At 36.9% G+C, this 26,869-nt stretch overlaps 1 protein-coding gene across 2 annotated transcripts in view; it reads left to right on the top strand.

Annotated features, from left to right (window-relative positions):
• Nucleotides 1-26,869, top strand: part of FNIP1 (folliculin interacting protein 1) — a 122,559-nt gene that overhangs the window by 84,296 nt on the left and 11,394 nt on the right. For both annotated transcript variants that reach the window (XM_018050722.1, XM_018050723.1), the window contains 4 exons: nt 15,977-16,123; nt 17,003-17,172; nt 20,020-21,430; nt 22,267-22,435. In XM_018050722.1, the coding sequence (XP_017906211.1) occupies nt 15,977-16,123; nt 17,003-17,172; nt 20,020-21,430; nt 22,267-22,435 (1,897 nt within the window). The remainder of the gene's footprint in view (nt 1-15,976; nt 16,124-17,002; nt 17,173-20,019; nt 21,431-22,266; nt 22,436-26,869) is intronic.

Here is a 26,869-nt window from a genome sequence, read left to right as displayed (position 1 = left end):
TTAATTATTGATTCAATTGTAAAAATAGGTATAGGACTCTTCAGGTTATCTACTTCTTCTTGTGTGAGTTTTGGTAGCTTGTATCTTTCAAGGAATTGTTCTGGTTCATCTAAATCATCAAATTTGCAAGCATAGAGTTGTTCATATTATTTCTTAATTATACTTTTGATGTCCATAGGTTAATAGTGATGGACCCTTTTTTATTTCTAATATTAGTAATTTGTGTCATTTCTCTTTTTTACTTGGTTATCTTGGATAGAAATGTATAAATTTTCAAAGAACCTTTGATCATTTCAAAGAACCAGGTTTTATTTTATTGATTTTTAATCTATTGATTTTTATCTTTAATTTCAATAATTTTTAATCGAATTTTAATTTATTTTTTCCTGTTTGCTTTAGTTTTATGTTTTTCATCTTTCTCTAGTTTCCTGAAGTTAAACCTTAGATTATTGCTTTCAAATTATCTTCTTCTCTAATATATGCATTCAGTGCTATAAATTTCCCTCTAAACACTGCTTTTGCTGGATTCCACAGGTTTTGTTATATTGAATGAAAGTTTAATTCAAAAATTTTAAAATTTCTCTTGAGATTTCTTCTTTGACTGTTACGTTAAAAATATATATTTTAAAAATCTTTTTTAAGTATTTGGAGATTTTCCACATATCTTTCTCTTTTTTTAAATTTTTATTTTATAAGGGAGTGAAGTTGTTAATTTCAGGTGAACAGAAAAATGATTCAGTTATATATATACATGTTCTATATATATTATATATATACATGTTATATATATATATATTCTTTTTTTAAGTTCTTTGCCCATTCAGGTTTTTATAGAGTATTGAGCAGTGTTCCTGTGCTGTGCAGTAGCACATAAGTTCATTCTCTTAAGTCTGTGAGTCTGTTTCTGTTTTATAAGTGAGTTCATTTGTACCATTTTTTTTTAAGATTCTACAAATAAGTGATGTGATATATAATATTTGTCTTTCTCAGTCTGACTGACTTCACTTAGTATGTTAATCTCCAGGTCCATTCATACTTTTGCAAATGGCACTATTTCATTCATTTTAATGGCTGAGTAATATTCTATTGTCTGTATTTACTTCCGTGTCTTTATCCATTCCTCTATCGATGGACATTTAGGTTGCTTCCATATCTTGGCTATTGTAAATAGCCCTGCTGTGAATATTGGGGTCCATGTATCCTTTGAACCATGTTTTTCTCCAGATATATGCCCAGGAATGAAATTGCCGGACCATATAGTAGCTCTATATTTAGTTTCTTAATGAACCTCTGTGCTGTTCTCCATAGTGGCTCCACCAATTTACATTTGCCCCAGAAGTGTAGGAGGGTTTCCTTTCCTCCTCACTATCTCCAGCATTTAATGTTTGTAGACTATTCTGGTTGGTTTGAGATGATACCTCAATGTAGTTTTCATTTGCATTTCTCTATAATTAGCAGTGTTGAGCATCTTTTCTTATAATTCTTGGTCATCTGTATGATTTCTTTGGAGAAATGGCTATTTAGGTCTTCTGCCTATTTTTTTATTGGATTGTTTGTTTTTACATAGGGTTTCCCTGATAGTTCAGTTGGTAAAGAATCCACCTGCAAAGCAGGAGACCCCAGTTCAGTTCCTGGGTTGGAAAGAATCCACTGGAGAAGGGGTAGGCTACCCACTCCAGTATTCTTGGGCTTCCCTTATGACTCAGCAGGTAAAGAATCCACCTGCAATGTGGAGACCTGGGTTCGATCCCTGGGTTGGGAAGATCCCCTAGAGAAGGGAAAGGCTACCCACTCCAGTATTCTGGCCTGAAGAATTCCATGGACTGTGTAGTCCTCAGTGTCGCAAAGAGTTGGACACAACTGAGTGACTCGCACTTTGACTTTCACTTCATTTTTTGACCTAGAGCTACGTGAGCTGTTTGTAAATTTTGAAGATTAATCCCAGGTGGGTCACAGTGTTGTCAATATTCTCTCCCGTTCTGTGGATTGTCTTTTCATTTTGTTCATGGTTTCTTTTGCTGTGCAAAAGCTTTTGAATTTGATTAGATCCCATTTGTTTATTTTTACTTTTATTTCTCTTACTCTCTCTAGGAGACAGATTGCAAAAGGTATTGCTGCGATATATGTCAAAGAGTGTTAATGCCTTCATTTTCCTCTAATAGTTTCATGGCTTCCCCTGTGCCTCAGTGGCAAAGAATCCACCTGCCAAGCAGGAGTCATGGGTTCAATCCTTGGGTTGGGAAGATCCCCTGGAGAAGGAAATGGCAACCGACTCCAGTATACTTGCCTGGGAAATCCCATGGACAGAGGAGCCTGGTGGGCTGCAGTCCATGGGGTTGCCAAGAGTCAGACATGACTTGGTGATACGCATGTTCACACATCATGAGATCATTATCACAGCAAGTTTAGTGAACATCCATCATCTCCTATAGATAAAAAATAGAAGAACTTAAAAAATATATTTTTCTTGTGATGAGAACTCTGGATTCACTCGTAACAGCTTTCATATATGACATACAGCAGTGGTAATCATATTAATCTTGTACATTTATATCCTGAGTTCTTATTTATCTTATAAATGGAAGTTTGTAGTACCTTTTGACTGCCTTCATTCCAGTTCCTCTCCTTCCTTACAGCTTACATATGTCAGTGCTCTCTTAAGTACATACATGTTAAGGTTTGTTATCTTCAGTTATTGCCAAGATGGATGGCAAGGAGTTTACCCCTTTTGTTTTCTTTTAGGGGCTTTATGATTTCAGGTCTTGAGTTTAAGTCTTTAGTCCATTTTGAATTGATTTTTGTTTGTGGTATAAGATAAAGGTCCAGTCATTCTTCTATATGTGGTTGTCCAGTTTTCAGAGAACCATTTATTGAAGAGCCTATCCTATCTCCATATTACGTTTTTGGCTCCTCTGTCATAAATTAATTGACCATATATATGCAAGGGTATATTTCTGGGCTCTCTGTTCCACTGATTTATTTCTGTTTTTATTTCAATAGTATACTGTTTGATTATTATAGCTTTGTAAAACAATTTTAAACCAGGGAGCATGTTGCTTTCACTTCTGTTCTTCTTTCTCAAGATTGCTTTGACTATTCAGCGTTTTATGTGGTCCCATACAAGTTTTAGGATTGTCTCTTCTATTTTTGTGAAAAATGAGATTGGAATCTTGTTAGGGGTTGCATTAAATATGTAGATTGCTTTGGATAGTATGAACATGATTTTTTATTGTTTGTTTTTTTAAAATTATGGAATGTTTCAAGAATTTGTGTGTCATCTTGGGCAGGTAGCCTTGCTAATCTTCTCTGTATTGTTTCATTTTTATTATACATGTTGTCAAATGAGCCTGAATATGGTTTAATTAAAGGTTTCGTTGACTTTGGACTGGGATTGTTATATGTTTTGAATAATTCTTTTTGCTTATTGCCAAAAATAACCCTGCCTTTTTTTTTTTTTTTTGACATTCACATTTTATGATATTACCCAGCATTGAATCATTGCCCTTGTACTTTGAGCTGTATCTTTCATTATTGGATTAGTTTCTTTTCTTTAGTCACAAGCTTTGTGGCAAAAGGCCAAGAGTCTGTTTTTGAGCTCTGAGGAGGCACTGTCATCATAGGTCCAGCTGAGGTTACCAGAATAGTAAATATTGTCATGGGACTCATTCCTGGTATAATACTGTTTCTGCTCTTAGGTTAAACTCAGCATTTTGATTAATGAATTTTTGAGTTAAATACCTACAAGATAATTGCTGTGATGTAAAGTAGTGTGAATTGCCTCCCCTTAAAATGTTAACATTGCCTGGAATTTACAACATGTATGAATTATAAAATCATTGTAGGAAATTCCCTAGCCATTCCAGTGGGTTAGGTCTCTATGCTCTCACTGCTAAGGGCTTGGATTCGATCCCTGGTTAGGGAACACAGATTCCACATGCTGCACAGAGCAGGCAACAAAACAAACAAAAAGAAAAAAAATCAGAAAACCATTGTAAATGTATGTCCTGATTGTATATTTTCCTTTTTGTATTAGTCTGATGTTTTACTTCAGTCTGTGAAAATCTGAATGACTGCATGATATCAGTTAAACATTCTTATAATATTTAAAAAATACTTTATGAAATGCTTACAGTTTTTTTAAGCAATCTATCTGTAGACGTACTTTTAATATGTACAGTTGATCCTCATTATTTACACATTCTGTATTTGTGAATTAGTCTGCTTGCTGAAATTTATTTACAAACCTAAAATATAGTGATTATATGATGATTTGTGGACATGTGCAGAGCAGTGAAAATTTTGAGTGCTGTGACACACGCATTTCCAGATGAAGTCAAATAAGACAGTATTCTCCCTTCTTTTTGTTTATTTTAATTGGAGTATAATTGCTTTACAGTGTTGTGTTGGTGTGTACTGTACAACAAAGTGAATAAAATATAAGTATACATATATCTCCTCCCTCCTAAGTCTCTCCACCCACCCATCCCACTCCTCTAGGTCATCATAGAACCCTTAGCTGAGTTCTCTACAGCAGCTTCTCACTAGCTGTCTGTTTACACATGGTAGAGTATATGTATCTGTGCCACTCTCTCAATTCATCCCACCCTGTCCTTCCCTGGCCTGTGTCCCCAAGTCTGTTTTCTGTGTCTATGTGTCTGTTCCTACCCTGCATATAGGTTCATCAGTACCATTTTTTTTTTTGGATTCCATACATATACATTAATATATGATATTTATTTTTCTCTTTCTGGCTTGCTTCACTCTGTTTAACAGACTCTAGGTTCATTCACATCACAAAAATGACCCAATTTTGGTCCTGTTTATGGCTGTGTAATATTCCATTATATATATACACACACACACATACACACACTCCATTATATATATACACACACACACACATATATATGTATATATGTGTGTATATATATATATATATATATATATATATATACACACCACAGCTTATGTATCTGTTCCTCTGTCAGTGGACTTCTATATTGCTTCTGTGTCCTTGCTGTTGTAAATAGTGCTGCAATGAACATTGGGGTCCATGTATCTTTCTGAATTATGGTTTTCCTATGGTATATTCCCAGTAGTTAGGCTTGCTGGCTTATACGGTAGTTTTATTCCTGGCTCCTTAAGGAACCTCCATCCTGTTCTCTGTAGTGGTGGTGTCAGTTATGTTTCCACCAACAGTGCAGGAAGGTCCCCTTTTCTCCATATCATCTCCAACATTTGTTGTTTGTAGATTTTTTGATGATGGCCATTCTAACCAATGTGAGGTAATAATACCTTATTGTAGTTTTGATTTGCATTTCTCTAATAGAGTGATGTTGAGCACCTTTTCATGTGTTTTTTTGGTTGGTTGTATATCTTCTTTGGAGTACTCTTCCTTGTTTCAGCTCTCAGTTTTATAACAAGTGTACTTTTCATGGTCTATATAGTGCTGCTTTTTTCATAGCGTTTTGTACCTTTATTTATTTATTTATTTATTAGTGATTTTGCAATTAAAATTGGCCCCAAAGACAGTTTTCTGAAAAAGATGCATAGCTGGCCAAGAAACACATGAAAAGATGCTTAATATCACTAATTATTAGAGAAATGCAAACTGAAATGACGAGTTACTGGTCAGAATGGCCATCATTTAAGAGGCTTTTAATAAACACTGGAGAGGGTGTGGAGAAAAGGGAGCCTTCCTACACTGTTGGTGGAAATTTATATTAGTGCAGTTGCTATGGAGAACAGTATGGAGGTTCCTTAAAAAACTGAAAATAGAGTTGCCATAAAGTGAAGTCTCTCAGTCGTGTCCAAGTCTTTGCGTCCCCATGGACTATAGCCCACCAGGCTCCTCAATCCATGGAATTTTCTAGGCAAGAGTACTGGAGTGGGTTGCCATTTCCTTCTCCAGGGGATCTTACCGACCCAGGGATCGAACCAGAGTCTCCCGCATTGTGAGTAGATGCTGTACTGTCTGAGCCACCAGGGAATCAACCATATGATTGCCATATGATCCAGCAATCCCACTTGTGGGCATATATCCAGAGAAAATTCTAATTTTAAAAGATACATGTACCCCAGTGTTCAGAGCATCACTATTTACAGTAGCCAAGGAATAGAAACATCTAAATGTCCATAGATAGATGAATGGATAAAGGAGGTGTGGTATATATACACAGTGGACTACTGCTTGTAAAGAAAAAAAAGAATGAAGTAATGCCATTTGCAGCAACATGAATGAACCTAGAGATTATCATACTAAGTGAAATAAGTCAGAAAGAGAAGGGCAATTATTATGTGCTATCACTTACATGTGGAATCTAAAATATGTCACAAGTGACTTGTTTACAAATCAGAAACACATTCATGGACAGAAAACAAACTTAAAGTTAACAAAGAGGAAAGGTAGAGGGGAAGGATAAAATTGGGCGTTTCGGATTAGTAGATACACACTACTATATGAAAAATGATACATAAACAGCACAGTCCTACTGTTATAGCACATGAAAGTATATTCAGTATTGTGTGATTAAACTAGAGTGGAAAAGAATATGTATATATACATATGTGTGTGTGTGTATATATATATTGATTCCTAGATATATACATATATATGTATATCTATATGTATATATCTAGGAATCACTTTACTGTGTACCAGAAACTAATACAACTTTGTAAATCAGCTGTACTTCACTTTAAAAAGGTATGGTCCAAATAACCTAACTCTATACCTAAAGCAACTAGAAAAGGAAGAAATGAAGAATCCCAGGGTTAGTAGAAGGAAAGAAATCGTAAAATATAGGGCGGAATAAATGCAAAAGAAACAAAAGAGACCATAGCAAAAATTAAGAAAGCCAAAAGCTGGTTCTCTGAGAAGATAAATAAAATTTTGACAAACCATTTGCCAGACTCATCAAGAAACAAAGGGAGAAGAATCAAATCAACAAAATTAGAAAGGAAAATGGAGAAATCACAACAGACAACACAGAAATACAAAGGATCATAAGAGACTGCTGTCAGCAACTATATGCCAATAAAATGGACAACTTGGAAGAAATGGAAAATTCCTAGAAAAGCACAACTTTCTAAAACTGAACCAGGAAGAAATAGAAAATCTTAAGAGACCCATCACAAGCACAGAAATTGAAACTGTAATCAGAAATCTTCCAGCAAACAGAAGCCCAGGTCCAGATGGCTTCAGAGCTGAATTCTACCAGAAATTTAGAGAAGAGCTAACACCTATCCTACTCAAACTCTTCCAGAAAATTGCAGAGGAAGGTAAACTTCCAAACTCATTCTACAAGGCCACCATCACCCTAATATCAAAACCAGACAAAGATGCCACAAAAAAAGAAAACTACAGACCAATATCACTGATGAACATAGATGCAAAACTCCGTAACAAAATTCTAGCAAACAGGATCCAACCACACATTAAAAAGATCATACACCATGACCAAGTGGGCTTTATCTCAGGGATGCAAGGATTCTTCAATATCCACAAATCAATCAATATAATACACCACATTAACAAATTGAAAGATAAAAACCATATGATTATCTTGATGGATGCAGAGAAAGCCTTTCACAAAATTCAACATCCATTTATGGTAAAAACTCTCCAGAAAGCAGGAGTAGAAGGAACATACCTCAACATAATAAAAGCTATATATGACAAACCCACAGCAAACGTTATCCTCAATAGTGAAAAATTGAAAGCATTTTCCCTAAAGTCAGGAACAAGTCAAGGGTACCCACTCTCATCACTACTATTCAATATAGTTTTAGAAGTTTTGGCCAAGCAATCAGAGCAGAAAAAGAAATAAAAGGAATTCAGATTGGAAAAGAAGAATTAAAACTCTCACCGTTTGCAGATAACATGATTCTCTACATAGAAAACCCTAAAAACTCCACTAGAAAATTACTAGAGCTAATCAATGAATATAGTAAAGTTGCAGGATATAAAATTAACAAACAGAAATCTCTTGCATTCCTATACACTAACAGTGAGAAAACAGAGAGATCAAGGAAACAATATCGTTCACCATTGTAACTAAAAGAATAAAGTACCTAGCAATAAATCTACCTAAAGAAACAAAAGACCTGTATATAGAAAATTATAAAACACTGGTGAAAGAAATCAAAAGATGACACAAATAGGTGGAGAAATATACCATGTTCATGGATCAGAAGAATCAGTATAGTGAAAATGAGTATACTACCCAAAGCAATCTATAGATTCAAGGCAATCCCTATCAAGCTACCAATGGTATTTTTTCAGAGAACTAGAACAAATATTTAACAATTGGTATGGAAAGACAAAAAACCTGGAATAGCCAAAGCAGTCTTGAGAATGAAGAATGGAATGGAGGCATCAAGTTGCCTGACTTCAGACTATACTACAAAGCCACAGTCATCAAGACAGTATGGTACTGGCACAAAGACAGAACTATAGATCAATGGAACAAAATAGAAAGCCCAGAGATAAATCCACGCACCTATGAACACCTTATCTTTGACAAAGGAGGCAAGAATATACAATGGATAAAAGACAATCTCTTCATTACTTTGCCAACAAAGATCCATCTAGTCAAGGCTATAGTTTTTCCAGTGGTCATGTATGGATGTGAGAGTTGGACTGTGAAGAAGGCTGAGCACCAAAGAATTGATGCTTTTGAACTGTGGTGTTGGAGAAGACTCTTGAGAGTCCCTTGGACTGCAAGGAGATCCAACGAGTCCATTCTGAAGGAGATCAGCCCTGGGATTTCTTTGGAGGGAATAATGCTGAAGCTGAAACTCCAATACTTTGGCCAGCTCATGTGAAGAGTTGACTCACTGGAAAAGACTCTGATGCTGGGAGGGATTGGGGGCAGGAGGAGAAGGGGACGGACAGAGGATGAGATGGCTGGGTGGCATCACTGACTCGATGGACATGAGTCTGAGTGAACTCCGGGAGATGGTGATGGACAGGGAGGCCTGGCGTGCTGTGATTCATGAGGTCGCAAAGAGTCGGACATGACTGAGCGACTGAGCTGAACTGAACTTAACAAGTGGTGCTGGGAAAACTGGTCAACACTTGTAAAAGAATAAAACTAGAACACTTTCTAACACCATACACAAAAGTAAATTCAAAATGGATTAAAGATCTAAATGTAAGACCAGAAACTATAAAACTCCTAGAGAAAAACATAGGCAAAACACTCTCCAACATAAAACACAGCAGAATCCTGTATGACCCAACCTCTCAGAGTATTGGAAATAAAAGCAAAAATAATCAAATGGGACCTAATTAAAAGCTTTTGCATGATGAAGGAAACTATAAACAAAGTAAAAAGACAGCCTTCAGAATGGGAGAAAATAATAGCAAATGAAGCAGCTGACAAAGAATTAATCTCAAAATTATACAGGCAACTCCTTCAGCTCAATTCCAGAAAAATAAATGACCCAATCAAAAAATGGGCCAAAGAACTAAATAGACATTTCTCCAAAGAAGACATACAGATGTCTAACAAACGCATGAAAAGATGCTCAACATCACTCATTATCAGAGAAATGCAAATCAAAACCACAATGAGGAACCATCTCACACCAGTCAGAATGGCTGCTATCCAAAAGTGTACAAGCAATAAATGCTGGAGAGGGTGTGGAGTAAAGGGAAGCCTCTTACACTGTTGGTGGGAATGCAAACGAGTACAGCCACTCTGGAGAACAGTGTGGAGATTCCTTGAAAAACTGGAAATTGAACTGACATACGACCCAGCAATCCCACTGCTGGGTATACACACGGAGGAAACCAGAATCGAAAGAAACGTGTACCCCAGTGTTCATTGCAGCACTGTTTATAATCGCCAGGACATGGAAGCAACCTAGATGTCTATCAGCAGATGAATGGATAAGAAAGCTGTGGTACACATATACACAATGGAGTATTACTCACCCATTAAAAAGAATGCATTTTAATCAGTTCTAATGAGGTGGATGAAACTGGAGCCTATTATACAGAGTGAAGTAAGCCAGAAAGAAAAACACCAATACAGTATGCTAACACTTACTAGAATTTGGAATTTAGAAAGATGGCAACAATAACTCTGTATGCGAGACCGCAAAGGAGACACAGATGTATAGAACAGTCTTTTGGACTCTGAGGGAGAGGGCGAGGGCGGGATGATTTGGGAGAGTGGCATTGAAACATTTATCGTATCTGAAATGAACTGCCAGTTCTGGTTCGATGCATGAGACAGGGTGCTCAGGGCTGGTGCACTGGGATGACCCAGAGGGATGGTATGGGGAGTGAGGTGGGAGAGGGTTCAGGATGGGGAACGCATGTACATGCGTGATGGATTCATGTCAGTGTATGGCTAAACCACACAATATTGTAAAGTAATTAGCCTCCAATTAAAATAAATTTATATTAAAAAATGATCCATAAGCACATTGCTGAAATGCTAGCTAATGTTCATAAATGCAAGAAGGTTATGATGTGCCTTACAGAGAAAATATGTGTTAGATAAGCTTTTTCAAGGTATGCATCATAGTGCTGTTGGCTGTGAATTCATTATTAATGACTTGACAGAATATTAAATAAAGTGTCTAAACAAAAACATCAAACAAGATTATATACTGATAGACAAAAGTGCTGTGACCAGTGGATCACAAGAACATGACCCTGTATTTTCCTCATGAACAATGATTCATTGTTCACTAATTCAGTGTTTCTGTTGACTTCATAGATCATTGCTGGAAATAATGAGAAGCATTTTAAAGTATGTGTTTATTTGAAATGAGATGATTAATGAATTTTGGGTAGTTGAGAAGGAAGAGGAAGGAAATGATTCACATGTGTATTGAAGTCCTGTAAGCTAAAGAATTGAGAACTATGTTTAGTTAGCACTGCTGCCTGGCAGACATGAAGTCCTTGGATTTTTTTTTTTTTTTTTAACTTTAATTGGCGTATAGTTGCTTTACAGTGCGGTATTATTTTCTGCTGTACAGCAAAGTGAATCAGCCATATGTATACATTGAAGTCCTTGGATTTTTACTTAGATTTTATGTATATCAATGAAAACTAAATCATGTCATAGTTCCCTTCTAAGTAAATAGAATTTTTCATTCTCTAGGGACAGATGAAGAAAAATAAAGGGTCAGAGGACTGAAAATACTTGCCTTTCTTACCATTCATCAGTAGGGAATAATCATTAGAGGGGCTAGAGAGCAAGTACTATTATTTCTAGGTTGTTAATGATAACACAGAATTTTGTGTAGTGAGAGCTGTATCATGTAATTTTTTTGCCTTCTTTTCACTTGATACACTTCAAAGTCATGGTGCATAGTTTTATATATCAAAACTCTAAAAAGAATGTCTTCAGACACTCGGCTATGCTAATGTTAACAGTATGACTGTGGCATAGACTTGTATTAGGTTGGTACAAAAGCAATTTTATTGCTATTTTGGATTGTTGAACTTTACTATTTGGTATTGGAGTACATCCTTAAATAAATGTGGTGGGTTATATATCATTTTAATGTGCATTTCTTTATTTTTTGCTAATGACTTTTTACTTGCTATTTATTTTATATTTATTTTAGACTAGGGAAGTGATGTTAGACAAAAAGCAATTTTGAAGGACTTTCTTATTTGAGTTCAAAATAAGTCATAAAGCAGTGGTGAGAACTCACAACATCAACAACTCATTTTGCCCAGGAATTGCTAATGAACGTACAGTGCAGTGGTGGTTCAAGAAGTTTTGCAAAGGAGACAATTGCCTTGAAGATGAGGAGCCTAGTGGCCAACCATCAGAAGTTGACAATCACCAACTGATAGGATCATCAAAGCTGATCCTCTTAAAACTACATGAGAAGTTGCTGAAGAACGCAGCATTGACCATACTATGGTCATTTGGTATTTGAGGCAAGTTGGAAAGGTGAGAAAAGCTCGATAGATGGGTGCCTCATGAGCTGACCACAAATCAAAAAAATTATCGGTTTGAAGTGTTGTCTTCTCTAATTCTACACAACGACAAACCATCTCTTGATCAGATTGTGACGTGTGATGAAAAGTGGATTTTATGTGACGACCAGCTCAGTGGTTGGACCGAGAAGAAGCTGCAAGCACTTCCCAGAGTCCAGCTTACACAAAAACAGGTCATGGTCACTGTTTGGTGGTCTGCTGCTGGTCTGATCCATTGCAGCTTTATGAATCCAAGTGAAACCATTATATCTGAGAAGTATGCTCAACAGATCAATAAGATTCACTGAAAACTGCAGTGCCTGTAGCCAGCTTTGGTCAACAGAATGGACTCAGTTCTTCTCCATGAAAACGCCTACCCCCACATTGCACAACCAACAGTTGAAAAGTTGAATGAACTGGACTACAAAGTTTTGCCTCATCTGCCATTTCACTTGACCTCTCGCCAACTGACAACCATTTCTTCAAGCCTCTTGAGAACTATTTACAGAGAAAATGCTTCCACAACCAGCAGAAGGCAGAAAATGCCTTCTAAGTGTTCGTTGAATCCTGACATGGAGTTTTACACTGTAGGAATAAACAAACTTAGTTATCATTGGCAAAAATGTGTTGATTGCAGTGGTTCTTGTTTTGATTAATAAAGATGTGTTTGAGCCTGGTTATAATTTAAAATCCACAGTCCAAAATCGCAGTTGTGTTTGCACCAACCTAATGGTAGACAGCATATTAAAAAATAGGACATTACTTTGTCAACAAAGGTCCGTCTAGTCAAGGCTATGGTTTTTCCAGTGGTCATGTATGGATGTGAGAGTTGGACTGTGAAGAAAGCTGAATGCCGAAGAATTGATGCTTTTGAACTGTGGTGTTGGAAAAGACTCCCTTGGACTGCAAGGAGATCCAGCCAGTCCATCCTAAAGGAAATCAGTCCTGACTGTTCATTGGAAGGACTGATGTTGAAGCTGAAACTCCAATACTTTGGCCACCTGCTGTGAAGAGCTGACTCACTGGAAAAGACCCTGATATTGGGAAAGAGTGAGGGCAGAAGGGGACAACAGAGGATGAGATGGTTGAATGGCATCACCGACTCAATGAACATGGGTTTGGGTGGACTCCGGGAGTTGGTTATGGACAGGTAGGCCTGGCATGCTGCAGTTCATGGGGTCGCAAAGAGTCGGACAGGACTGAGTGACTGAACTGAACTGAATGGTAGACACCGTTATTCTGAAGAAACTTCTGAAAAATGAGTTGATCAGCTTGTTCATTCATTTAATCAAAAAGGATATTCACATGGTTAAGAAACAAAAATTACATACTGACAGTTCCAATAATGAAAAGTAAATGAACCCTATCCTACCTCTCCTATCCCCATTCTTTTTTCTGAAGAACATTCTCTTTTAACTCTTTAAGTATTTATTTTGTTATTTATCTCCATATTATTAAACAGTATACTTAATGCAGCTGTTTCCTGATTAATCAATTGTAGGGCACATTTATCTCCTGCCATGAATTCATACTTGATCTTTGTTCCTTTAGCCTTTCAGTATGGTTTTAGCACTGTCTTTCAGCTTTGGTAAATTAGTTTCTCTGATAATTTATTTTCCTCTATTTTCTCTCTTGAGTTTGTTTTATTAGAAATTGACACTCCTGAATTGATCATCTGTATGTCTTTCTTTCATATTTTTCTTTTCTTTTTCTGAATATATTATTTCCTATTTCCTCTGGAGTCCTTTGTGTGCCTGTTTCTGTCTTTGTTTGTGTCCCTCTCTCCTTGGAGGCTTTACCTATGTATTAGTATCAAATGTTGGTTGCCCATTAAGAATTGAGAGCGAGGAACCAAAATAAAGGTTGGGAGAACAGATTGGAGAACCTTACTTTAGAGCAGTGTTGCTCAACTTTTTTCATTTTCACTGCCTAAAGGAGCATATTTAAACATTTTTTCCCCCATAATTGCTGCCTCTGCCATGAAATTTTAATACCACAAGATTTACTATATATGTATTTATGTACTATGAAAGATTCAAATATCAGGGAGGGTTTGGGGATGTCATTTCCCTGGGCAGGTCCGTTGCTACCTCTGATGGGGTAAAAGGTAGGGGTAACAAACCATTTATGGACTTGAATTAGTCTGTCAGTTTATAGTCCTATATTACTCCTGACCTGCTTTTGAAAACTCAGACTCTCTTCGCTTCACTGGGGCAAATTAGCTTCTCTTTGTACATGTCGCCCGTTATGAGCACCATAATCCATCATCTTTCTCTACCCTGCTACTTCAGTGAACATTTCTTCTCTGTTTTGTCTTCTAGAATCTTATTAGATCTGTAATTTTAATTTTCACTAAAGTTTCAGTAAAATGCACTAAAGTTCTATCTGTTGTAGTGGTTCATTTGATTTTTAAATCATTAAGGTAATGTTCATTTGGGGCATAAGAACTAAAAGTGGATAAACTTTTGTTTTCAATGTTTTATCCTATCTGGATATCCTTAATAGTCATTTAAAAATAAGCATTATCGCATATCCCTCATTTATATCCTACTCCTATTTTTCTCTTTAAGATGCCTGTAGTTTTTTCCATTCATACATTTTTAAGTTCTCAGCGGTTATTTTGTGCCCTACCAATAATTCATTAATGTGACCTGTATTTGTCACTTTATGGTAATATATCCTATTCATATTAGGTTGAGATTCAGTAAAACTTGAACAAGGAACAGAATTCTTTTTCTTTGTGAATTGTGAAAGTGAAGTCGTGTCTGACTCTTTGCAATCCATGGACTGTAGCCCCTACCAGGCTTCTCTGTCCATGGGATTCTCTAGGCAAGAATACTGGGGTAGGTTGCCATTTCCTTCTCCAGGAGATCTTCCCAACCCAGGAATCAACCTAGGTCTCCCACATTGCAGGCAGACACTTTAACCTCTGAGCCACCAGGGAAGCCACCAGAATTCTAGTTATTTTAAATTATATTAAGGTAGGTATTGGAGCTTTGTGGAAATCTCTAGAGCCTTTCTAATACATTAATAACCATTAGCTACCTGTGGCTATTTAAATTAATTCAATTACAACAAAATAAAATTTAAAATCCAATTCCACAGTTACATTGACCATATTTTAGTTATTTTGTAATTACATATGGCTAGCTAGTGGCTACCAAGTTGGATAGTGCAGATAATAGAACATACCCATTAGTGCTAAAAGTTCTATTAGAGAGGACCGTTTGAGAGAGTAGGAAGTCAGATACCATTCTGTGACTTCTACGAGACTGATCTGTTTCTTAAGCCCCAACGTTGTGGGAGTTGCTTACCCTGGTGACCGTATAGTACTTCACCAAACATATTAATGTAAAAAAAATAATAATTGCCATCTTAAAGGTATTCTTTTTTTAAAAAATTTAGATTTATTTATTTTCATTGGAGGCTAATTACTTTACAATATTGTATTGGTTCTGCCACACATCAACATGAATCGGCCACGGACATACACGAGTTCCCCATCCTGAACCCTCCTCCCACCTCCCTCCTCGTACCATCCTTCCGGTTCATCCCAGTGGAAGAGTCTCAGCACAGGCAACAAAATGATGCTGATAAACTATTGTTCTGAGTGGGTACTATTGGCAAGCTGTTACTCCATTTAAAATAATTTTCTATGTTATTGATTATTTGTAATATAGATGTAAGTATAGCTTTATACCTTAGAAGTGTACAGCTAGAAAGGGTCTAGAAATCATCTAGTCCTTTCCTTTCATTTTACAGGTAAGGGTAACTGATGCTTAAAGTAGGGCAGTAATTTATCCAAAGGCACACAGTCTTTGAGCACAGATCCAGTTCTAGGACCAAAACATTTTGAGTTCATGTTCCCCCTTTCCCTTGGTACTATGCTGAGGACAAAGAAGGAAAGGCTTGATTTACTCATTACCTCTTTTCTAAATCTTTTAATAACCTAGGTGGGAGCCAGCAACATTAAGAGTATGTAATTCTGTGAACTGAGTTTTATAATGTGATTTCCTCTTTTTTTAGAACAACAATTTGTAATCTTTATACAATGCCACGAATTGGAGAGCCTGTCTGGCTTACAATGATGTCGGGGACTCCAGAAAAGAACCAGCTTTGCCATCGTTTCATGAAGGAGTTCACTTTTCTAATGGAAAATGCTTCAAAAAATCAGTATGGTCCTCGCTCCCTCCCATCCTCCCTTTCTTGCATCTATTCATCCATCTAAGCTATCTTAACTGTCTTAGCTGTTATTTATAATAACTGGATATCTAGATTGTGATCAAGTTCAGTTATAAAAATGAAAGAGTTAATCATTGCCTTTGGAAGTTTTCATATTATTAATGAGCAAGACAGAATTATAAAAGGTAATTAATTAAAAGATATAGAAGAAGGCCAAAGAACCTTATGTTGAGAAACAGTAGAAATGTGTTTCTGTATTAAAACTCCTGACATCTTACGAAACTGTGTGAGGCTTCTCATTTTTCATAATTACATCTATATATGCAGTTTCATTCTATAGAAAATAACTTAAAAAATATATAGGTAAGTGCCAGAATGCCAATAACAATGTTTTCAGTATGGTACTTTATCATATTGCTTTCTTCTAATCATTCATCAAATTCTTCGACTCTAGATGAGTAATTTAAATGTTTATATTCTCTAAACAAAGTTTTCTTAATACTTTCCTTCATTTTCCTTTTCACTAATTGGGAAATGTATAGATGTACTGGTTGATTCATAAACACTGAAAAGAATCCATAGTTTTTCCAATAAAATGGCATTTTTGTTTTTTAATTATGAGTCAAAATAGCTCCTTGTGAATGCTATCTTTATTTTGAGGAATTTTCTTTTAACTAGTACAACAAAAAATTTATTAACTTTTGTTTTCATCTTGGTGATATACCTATCCTTTAGCTATCCTTTCCTCTATTCTTTCCCTTTTTTATGATGATTGGCCATGTACCCTCTCTGCTTTATTCTATCACCTGCTTTTTGCTTGAGGTTTTATGAAAGCAGGTTAGAATCTGATAGGATGCATTTTGTTTTCAGATTCTTGCCAGCACTCATTACTGCAGTTTTGACCAATCATCTTGCCTGGGTTCCAACAGTCATGCCAAATGGACAGCCACCTATAAAAATATTTTTAGAAAAACATTCCTCTCAGAGTGTGGACATGTTGGCAAAGACTCATCCGTATAATCCACTTTGGGCACAATTGGGTATGTATTCTAAAAACCTTTACCTAATGCATTATACTTAGACTTTTGTATAACTATCTGGAGTTATTTTATAGCAAAAATAAATAGAGAAAAACTAAGTGCTCTCTTTTCCCTTTCCTTTCTAAAGCACTTCTTCCTTGTTGTTTCATGACTGCTACATTGTCTTATCCCCGTCTTATGTATAATATTCCTTATGGATAGAGACCTGCAACTGCAACAAAGGAGCAGAATTTACTACTAACTTTGGGGTCTTCTGGATTTTTCGTATCAGTACTTTGCCTAGAAAGAATGAATGAACAAAGTTACCTGTGATCTCTAGAATAAATCTGGTTAACTGAGAAGCAGTCATCGAATTTTCCATTGTACCATGTTTGTTTCTTTTGTTGAGTAAACTTTGAAAATGTTGCCGTTAGTGCTGCACACCCCACTAAATAAATGGGTAACAGGAGAAAGGGTTTAACTGATGAGTTGACAGTCGTTAGAAAGGCAGTGTAGCCTGGAGCTTAAATTTAAGCATAGGCTGGGGAGTCAGGCATACCATGTTTGAATCACAGTTACCCTGTTTATAAAGTAGGGATAATAAATAGTATAGGGATTCCCTGGTGGTTTGGTGGTTAGCATTTGGTGCTTTCACTGCCTTGGCCTGAGTTCAGTCCCTAGTTGGGGAACTGAGATCCCACAAGATGCATGGAGTGGCCAAAAATATATAAAATAAAAAATAAATAGTACATACTTCATAATGTGGAAAGGAAATGAAATAATATGAGTATAGTATTTAGGACAGTGGCTGGTAAATACATGTAGTTGATGTTATCCCTGCTGTTACTCTGGTGCTATTTGGTGATGGGGAAAGAACTAGTGAGAATGTTATGGTAGAAACTTTTAACTTCTCTTAGTTGTTAGGGTGTGTGAGCTTAGGGTGCGTGAGCTTGCCAGGCAGATTGTCATGTGGCTTATTAATCATATGACCAATCAACCTCCCTCCCTCATTCCCACTCTATTTCTTCCTTCCCTCCCTATCTCCCTCCCTCCCTCCCTTTTCTTTCTTCTACATAATTAAGGAATAATTGGCATACAACAAACACATGTATAAAGTATACAGTTTTGTAAGTTTTGATATATATATGCAAAATATATATGAAACCGTCACCAAAATCATTATGGTGAACTTACTCATCATTACAAATTTTCCTCATGCCCCTTGTAATCACTTCCTCCCTACTCTGCCTGTTCACTTTCCCTTATACTCAGGCAACCATTCATCTGCTTTCTATCACTGTAGATAAGTTTGCATTTTCTAGAATTTTATATAGATGGAATCAAACACTCAAGTGTTTTTCTTTGGTCTGAATTCTTTCATTCAGGATAATTATTTTGAGATTCACCTATACTATATGTATTACTAATTCATTCTTTATAAATGCTAACTAGTATTTCATTGTATGAATATTTAACATATGTTTTTCCAAATCAAGTGATTCAGTAGTTTTTTTTTTAGTTTTTTTTTTTTAATTTGAACATTTCAAATCTGTTTTTGGTTTCACAGTCATTTATTGAATGCACAATATATCTAAGGCTCTGTACAAAGAGCATTGGAGGATATAAAGATGACTGTCTTTAAGAAATGATAGTCTTATACTTTAGGTAAAATGTATATGGACAATGAGGATAATTCAGATAGGAGCTATAAGAAGTTAAAAGTTTAGTGGGAGTTCAGTTACAGAAGCTTACTTTTGTCCCAGGGAAGATGCTTGGGTGGGAAACTTTGAGCTGACAGAGATACAAAGGGACCTGAAAGTACACAGCATGAGTAAAGGGGCCTAGGTGTTAAAGTGCTGAGCGTATTCAGGGGTCCAGTTTAAGTACCCCACTTTAACTTGGACTTTGGATGAATAAAGATGAGAAAAGGTAATTACCAGAAGATAAACCTGGAAAAGTAAAGTGGAACCAGTCATGAAAGACTCCATGCCAAAGCAGTTTCAATGTAGTTGCTTGTTAGTGGAAACCTCGGGAGTAGTTTGAACAGTGGCATCATGGTGCTAGAGCCAGTGTCTTAGCTAGAGGAGAAAATGTATCATGTTAATACAGTCTATATATTATTTGAGACCTGTTTATGTTCGTTCCTTTAAAAAGTATGAGATTTTTGTAAAGTAAAAATAGAGGTTTTTCAAAAGCTGAATTAAATTCCACTCCCCCCCTTTTAAAATGTAATAGCTGTTCATGTATAGTTTGGATACAGAGGTGAAAATGAATGATGAAGCTGAACATGTTGCCCTTTTGGGTCTGTTGTGAGTATCCAGCTCTCTGGGGAATGGAATGGAAAGGAAAATGAACTTTTAAAAACATGGAAGTTAATGTGAGGTCCTGAGTAGGACAGCAACAGTTGAGGTTCAGGAATATAATTTCAGTGAAGGAAAGTTAAGTATGTGATGTGACTACTTCAGCTCTGCTCATTCTTACTTCTACTGCCTTCCTCTCCTTGGTCCTCAACAGATGTGCTTTTGCACATAAGTACTTTAGTCAGTACTTGTCTACCCTGTACTCTGCAAGGGGACTGGCATGGAACATGTTCTTGGTAAATGTGACTTTCATAACTGACTGACTGGTTGTGGTTTCAGCACCAAAGCAGCTGCTTCAGGAGGAAGCTAGAAGCCCCTCCATTCACCTTTCTTTTTGGTTAAGATCATTCATGTCATCCTACTCCTGAATAATCACTCATCTCTGAAGTATCCAAAGTAAAACCTGACCTACCCCTCAGACAACAAGAGTAGGTTTCTGTTAATTGAAAATAGGCTGCTTAGCTGTATAAGTAGAGGATATGTCCATTAACTGATTTTTCTATTTCAGGAGACTTATATGGCGCTATTGGCTCTCCTGTACGGTTAGCAAGGACTGTGGTAGTTGGCAAACGACAAGACATGGTCCAGAGGCTACTTTATTTTCTTACTTATTTCATAAGATGCTCTGAACTTCAAGAAACCCATCTTTTAGAAAATGGAGAAGATGAAGCCATTGTTATGCCAGGCACAGTAATTACTACCACTTTGGAGAAAGGGGAAATAGAAGAATCTGAGTATGTGCTGATCACAATGCATAGAAACAAAAGCAGTTTGCTCTTTAAAGAGTCAGAAGAGACAAGGACTCCTAATTGTAACTGTAAATATTGCAGTCGTCCACTCCTTGGGCAAAATACAGAGAATGTTTTGCGACAAGAGAGAGAAGATATTCAGAACAGCTCTAAGGAGCTGCTTGGAATTTCAAATGAGTGCCAAATGATTTCTCCGGACTGCCAAGAAGAAAATGCTCCCGATGTTAAACAGTACAGAGATAAGTCAAGAACTTGCCTTGATACCAAGTTAGAAACAGTTGTTTGCACAGGATCTGCTCCAGTAGACAGATGTGCATTGTCAAAGTCAGGCTTAGACCTAGCAGAGGAAACGTGGCAGAATGAGGAGTTGCTAGATTCAGGTAATCACGCAGGTAAAGTGTTGAGATCTGCAGGAATGGTTGTGGAAAAAAAACCTCCAGATAAGCTTGTGACAGCTGCATTTTCTTGTGAGGCAACCCAGACAAAGGTTACTTTCTTGATTGGAGATTCTATGTCACCTGACTCAGATACTGAACTTCGGAGTCAGGCAGTAGTGGATCAGATTACCAGGCATCACACCAAATCACCAAAAGAAGAAAGAGGGGCTGTTGATCAGCATCAAGAAACTAAACAAACAACTAAATCTGAAGAGTCTGATATACCGAACATAGTATCTGGAGAACCCTGTGAACGCCCTTGCTGGAATCATTCTGACCTAGAAAGCATGAGTTTATTTGATGAATATTTTAATGATGATTCAATTGAAACCAGGACTATTGATGATATTCCACTTAAAACAAGTACAGACAGTAAACAACACTGCTGTATGTTAGAGTTTTCAAAAAGATTGTGTACAAAAAATAGCAAACCAAACAATGAATGTTGCAAATGTGTAGGAACAGTTCACCAAGATTCATGTAAAACCTGTTTTCCTCAACAAGACCAAAGAGATACACTCTCCATTCTTGTCCCCCATGGGGATAAAGAGAGTTCAGAGAAAAAAATTGCTGTGGGAGCTGAATGGGACATTCCAAGAAATGAAAGTTCAGATAGTGCCCTTGGGGACAGTGAAAGTGAAGATACAGGTCAAGATGTAGCCAGACAAGGAAACAGTTATTATGGAGGAGAGCAGGAGGATTGGGCAGAAGAAGATGAGATACCTTTTCCTGGGTGAGTACACAGTTTTAACCTTTCATATAACTTATAAAAATATGTACCATTCTTTTTTTTAACTGGTCTCTGAAAGTTGGTTGTAGCTAATATGAAAGAAGAGATTATTGTTCTGGACAAATTTTCTTTGATTATGATGTGCTCTTGCAAGAAGGATTAAAGGCTAAGACTCATAGGTACTGTGGAAAAGCTTTGTGAGGACATTAAAGAAAAGTTATGTTGGTGTATGGGAGATTCCCTACTGTCTAGGAGTTTTCAAGCCATTTAGGATAGAATTATGCTCCTCAGAGAGAACCTGTGCTGAGCCTGGCAACTAGGGAGAGGTGATCACTGAGAGAAGGTAGGAAATAGCTGTTAGAAATCATTTTGGAGATAAGAGGAAAGCATAGAACATATACTCTCAGTCAAGAATACAAGGAAGAGATTCATACCTGAGATGTTACACACCAAGCTTTGGGTTTGTGAATTATTTATACTTGGTTTTAGGTGATGGTTTCTGTAATTTGATTGTATTAAGGGTGTGTTACATATACACAAGGGATAGCCTTCCTAAAGTCTGTTGTGAAAGATTCATGCTCATCTCATTACAGTTGTCCATCAAACCCTTTTTGGATATGAAGGAGTGTTTTGTGTTCTCATTGAGCCCTTAAGCCAGTGTGTTTTTTTTGTTTGTTTTTAGGCCAGTTTTTATTTAAGGATGATTTTACTTTTAGTATATTTTATAGAGAATGATGGTACTGGAAATGTGGATTAGTAGAGTCCAAATTTTTTTTGTATGTTTGTAAAATATATTTATTACTGAATAGATGCGCCTTCTTTTGGAACTTTTCTCCCAGGTCGAAGTTAATTGAAGTGAGTGCTGTTCAGCCCAACATTGCCAACTTTGGGAGATCCTTGCTGGGTGGCTATTGCTCTTCTTATGTCCCTGACTTTGTTCTTCAAGGAATCGGGAATGATGAGAGGCTCCGTCAGTGTCTGGTGTCAGATTTATCTCATGCTGTGCAGGTGAGTGGCCTTCACTGCTCTTAAATTTATTTGGACAAACTATTAACCAGTAGAACCCAGAGTTGCCTTTTTTTGGTCACACTTCAGTGTATAATTGGAGAAGGAAATGGCAACCCCCTCCAGTATTCTTGCCTGGAAAATTCCATGGACAGAGGAGCCTGGTGGTCTCAAAGAGTTGAACACGACTGAACACACACGGATGCACACACAGAACACAATTGTTCTCTAAATCCATCACTTTATATGTGGTTACCTGTATGTTTGTACCTGTCATTGTGAAAATTACTGAATCTGTCAAATTGGAAATCTGAAAATACAGAAAATACTATGTGTATTCTTAGGTGTTCATCACCAAGTTATTTATAACATCAAAATATTGCAAATGCATAAATGTGAATGGAATTAATTTTCATTTCTGGCATATAGTATTGCAGTTGATTTTTTATATATTGCTGTTGTATCCTGATGCTTTGCTGAGCTCTTTTATTAGTTTTCATAGTTCTTTGTGTGGCTTCTTTGAGGTTTTCTACATACAGCTTCATGTTACTGTCTTCCTTTCCAGTCTGGGTGCCTCTTTTTTGCCCTGGCCTGATAATATAGCCTAGAGCGTTTAGTACAGTGTTGCATTGAAGTGCTGATGTCAGACATCTCTATCTTGTTCTTTTTCTTAGGGAAAAGGCATCAAGCATTTAATTATTAAGTGTAATGATGTTAGCTGTTGGATTCTTATACAATGCTCTTTTATCAGCTGGATAAAGTTCTATTCCTAGTGTTTTGAGTTTTCTGTGCCCTACCCCCTTAAATCATGACCTAGTGTGGGGTTTTGTCAAATACTTTTGTGACTCTGTTGAAATGATCATGTGGGTTTTTCTGTTAATGTGATCGATTACATTGACTGATTTTTAGATGTTAATCCAATCTTTGTATTCCTAGGGGGAAAAATCCCATTTGGTTATGGTGTATAGAACTCATTTAGCATATGAATTGACTTTGTGTGTGGTGTAAGATAGTGGTCCAGTTTCATTAAGCACTATTTATTGAAGAAACTATTCATGAGTCCTTAGTCAAATTAATTGAGCATATATACATGGGCTTATTTCTGTGCTCTTTAGTCTCTTATTGCTCAAATTTAAAAAACAACTTTTCTTCCTTTTATTGTTACAAATAACATTGATACTGTTGCTGCGTTTTATAAATTTAAGGTTATTTCTTTAGGCTAGATTCCCAGAAATGAAGATATTGACCAATTTTTAAATTTAGAACTATTTTCATGTTCTTGTTGCATGTTTGGTATTTTCTTCTCCAAAGACAATGCTAGTTTGAACAGCAGTTTGTAATGTCCCTAAAACCTGTTTCCTTTAAAATATTGGGGTTCTCTCTCTTAAAAAAAAAAAAGATAAATGAAGAAAACTGATTAGTTTTGAGGAAAGTATTTGTATCCAACCTCAAATACTTCCAGGTCACAAAATAGGAAATGTATTCTCAAGTAAGAATATGTTCCTATTGGGTATAGGCTGTTTCTTTCCAGAAGTTGATGGTTAAGGAAAGGACTGAATTTGACTAACTTGAAATTTTATCAGATTAGGACATTGCTTATGATAATCCATTGAGTGAAAAGAAGTAGCTTCATAATAAATCACTGGTACTGCCCCCTTGGTACTTTAACAACCCCTAAAATGAATTTATACTGTTATACAGTGGAAATGACAAATAGATTCAAGGGATTAGATCTGATAGAGTACTTAAAGAACTATGTAACACTGTACAGGAGGCAGTGATCAAAACCATCCCCAAGAAGAAGAAATGCAAAAAGGTAAAATGGTTGTCTGAGGAGACCTTACAAATAGCTGAGAAAAGAAGAAAAGCAAAAGGCAAAGGAGAAGAGGAAAGATATATCCATCTGAATGCAGAATTTCCAAAGACTAGCAAGGAGAGATAAAAAAGCCTTCCTAAGTAAGTGATCAATGCAAATAGAGGAAAACAATAAAATGGGCAAGACTAGAGATCTCTTCAAAAAATTGATACCAAGGGAACATATCATGCAGAGAGACAGGCACACTAAAGGACAGAAATGGTATGGACCTAACAGAAGCAGATGATATTAAGAAGAGGTGGCAAGAACTATACAAAAAAGATCTTAATCACTTAGCTAAGCATGATTGTGTGATCACTCACCTAGAGCCAGGCATCCGGAACTGTGAAGTCAGGTTGTCCTTAGGAAGCATCACTATGAACAAAACTAGTGGAGGTAATGGAATTTCAGCTGAGCTATATGAAATCCTAAAAGATGATGCTGTTAAAGTGCTGCAGTCAATATGCCAGCAAATTAGGAAAACTCGGCAGTGGCCACAGGACTGGAAAAGGTTAGTTTTCATTCCAATCCCAAAGAAGAGAAAGTGCAAGTCAATCAGTCAGTCTTGTCTGTCTTTTTGCAACCCCATTGACTATATAGTCCATGGAATTTTCCAGGCCAGAATACTGGAGTGGGGAGCCTTTCCCTTCTTCTTCCCAATCTGGGATCAAACCCAGGTCTCCCGCATTGCAGGCGGATTCTTTACCAGCTGAGCAACTAGGGAAGCCATCCCAAAGAAAGGTAATGACAAAGAATGTTCAAATTAACACACAATTGCACTCATCTCACACGCTAGCAAAGTAATGCTCAAAATTCTCCATGGTAGGCTTCAACACTATGTGAACTAAGAACTTCGAGATGTTCAAAATGTATTTAGAAAAGGCAGAGGAACCAGCCACCATCCGTTGGATCATAGAATAAGCAAGAGAATTCAGAAAATCATCTACATCATTGACTATGCTGAAGCTTTTGACTGTGTGGATCATAACAAACTGGAAAATTCTTAAAGAGATGAGAATACAAGACCACCTGACCTGCCTCCTGTGAAACCTGATACAGGTCAAAAAGCAGCAGTTAGAACTGGACATGGAACAACTGACAGGTTTCAAGTTGAGAAAGGAGTACGTATATTGTCACCTTGCTATTTAACTATAAGCAGAGTACATCATGTGAACTGCCAGACTGGATGAAGCACAAGCTAGAATCAGGATTGCCGGGAGAAATATCAATAACCTCAGATATGCAGATGACACCACCCTTATGGCAGAAAGTGAAGAGGAACTAAAAGAGTTTCTTGATGAAAGTGAAAGAGGAGAGTGAAAAAGTGGCTTTATTAAAATTCCACATTCAGAAAACTAAGATCGTGGCATCTGGTCCCATCACTTCATGGCAAATAGATGGGGAAACAATGGAAACTGTGACAGTCTTTATTTTTATTTTCTTGGACTCCAAACTCAATGCAGATGGTGACTCCAGCCATGAAATTAAAAGACAGTTGCTCTTTTTAAGAAAAATGATGACAAACCTAGACAGCATATTAAAAAGCAGAGACATTACTTTACTGACAAAGGTTCATATAGTCAAAGCTATGGTTTTTCTAGTAGTCATGTATGGATGTGAGAGTTGGACCATAAAGAAAGCTGAGCGCTAAAGAATGATGCTTTTAAATTGTGGTGTTGGAGAAGACTCTTGAGAGTCCCTTGGAATGCAAGGAGATCAAACCAGTCTATCCTAAAGGAAATCAATCCCAAATATTCAACAGAGGAACTGATGCTGAAGCTGAAACTCCAGTACTTTGGCCACCTGATGTGAAGAACTGACTCATTGTAAAAGACCATGATGCTGGGAAAGATTGAAAGCAGCAGGAGAAGCAGATGACAGAGAATGAGTTGGTTAGATGGCATCACCATGAGTTTGAGCAAGGTACGGGAGTTGGTGATGGATAGGGGAGCCTGGTGTGCTGCAGTGCTTGGGGTGGCAGAGTCGGACCCGACTCAGTGACTGAACTGAACTGTAAGTGAGTTTGATTTGGATCAGTTGTAGTCTCAGACTTGGGTTTTAGGCCCTTCTTTCTTGGGAAACTGGGCTTCCCTGGTGGCTCAGAGGGTAAAGAATCTGCCTGCAATGTGGGAGACCCGGGTTTGATCCTGGGGTCAGAATGATCCCCTGGAGAAGGGCATGGCAACCCATTCCAGTATTCTTGCTTGGAGAATTCCATGACAGAGGAGCTTGTAGAGTCCATGGCGTTGCAAAGAGTTGGACATGACTGAGAAACTAATACTTCTTCGGAAACTACTGATGTGGGCTCATTTTCCTTTATCTTAACAGAAAAAATGGCTTTTAAAATCTTAGCCATGTGACTTTTGATTGAGGAGCTATAAAGTGAATTTCTAAAGTAATTTTTAAGCCTTTAAAAAAGAGATATGTTTATTTCATAGCAGTTTCCTCATTACCTGTTTAGGCATTTCCTTGTGAGGCTAGTAGATGGACTTCCATTGTAATTCTCATCTCCTGAAGATGCCCTCTGCTTTTGCAAGAAGTATCTTCCTTTAACAGCTTGTTTTCCACTTAAATTATTTTAT

Source organism: Capra hircus, chromosome 7 (assembly GCF_001704415.2).
Source record: "Capra hircus breed San Clemente chromosome 7, ASM170441v1, whole genome shotgun sequence".
NCBI lineage: Eukaryota > Metazoa > Chordata > Mammalia > Artiodactyla > Bovidae > Capra > Capra hircus.
This window is presented reverse-complemented; position numbering and strand designations above follow the sequence as displayed.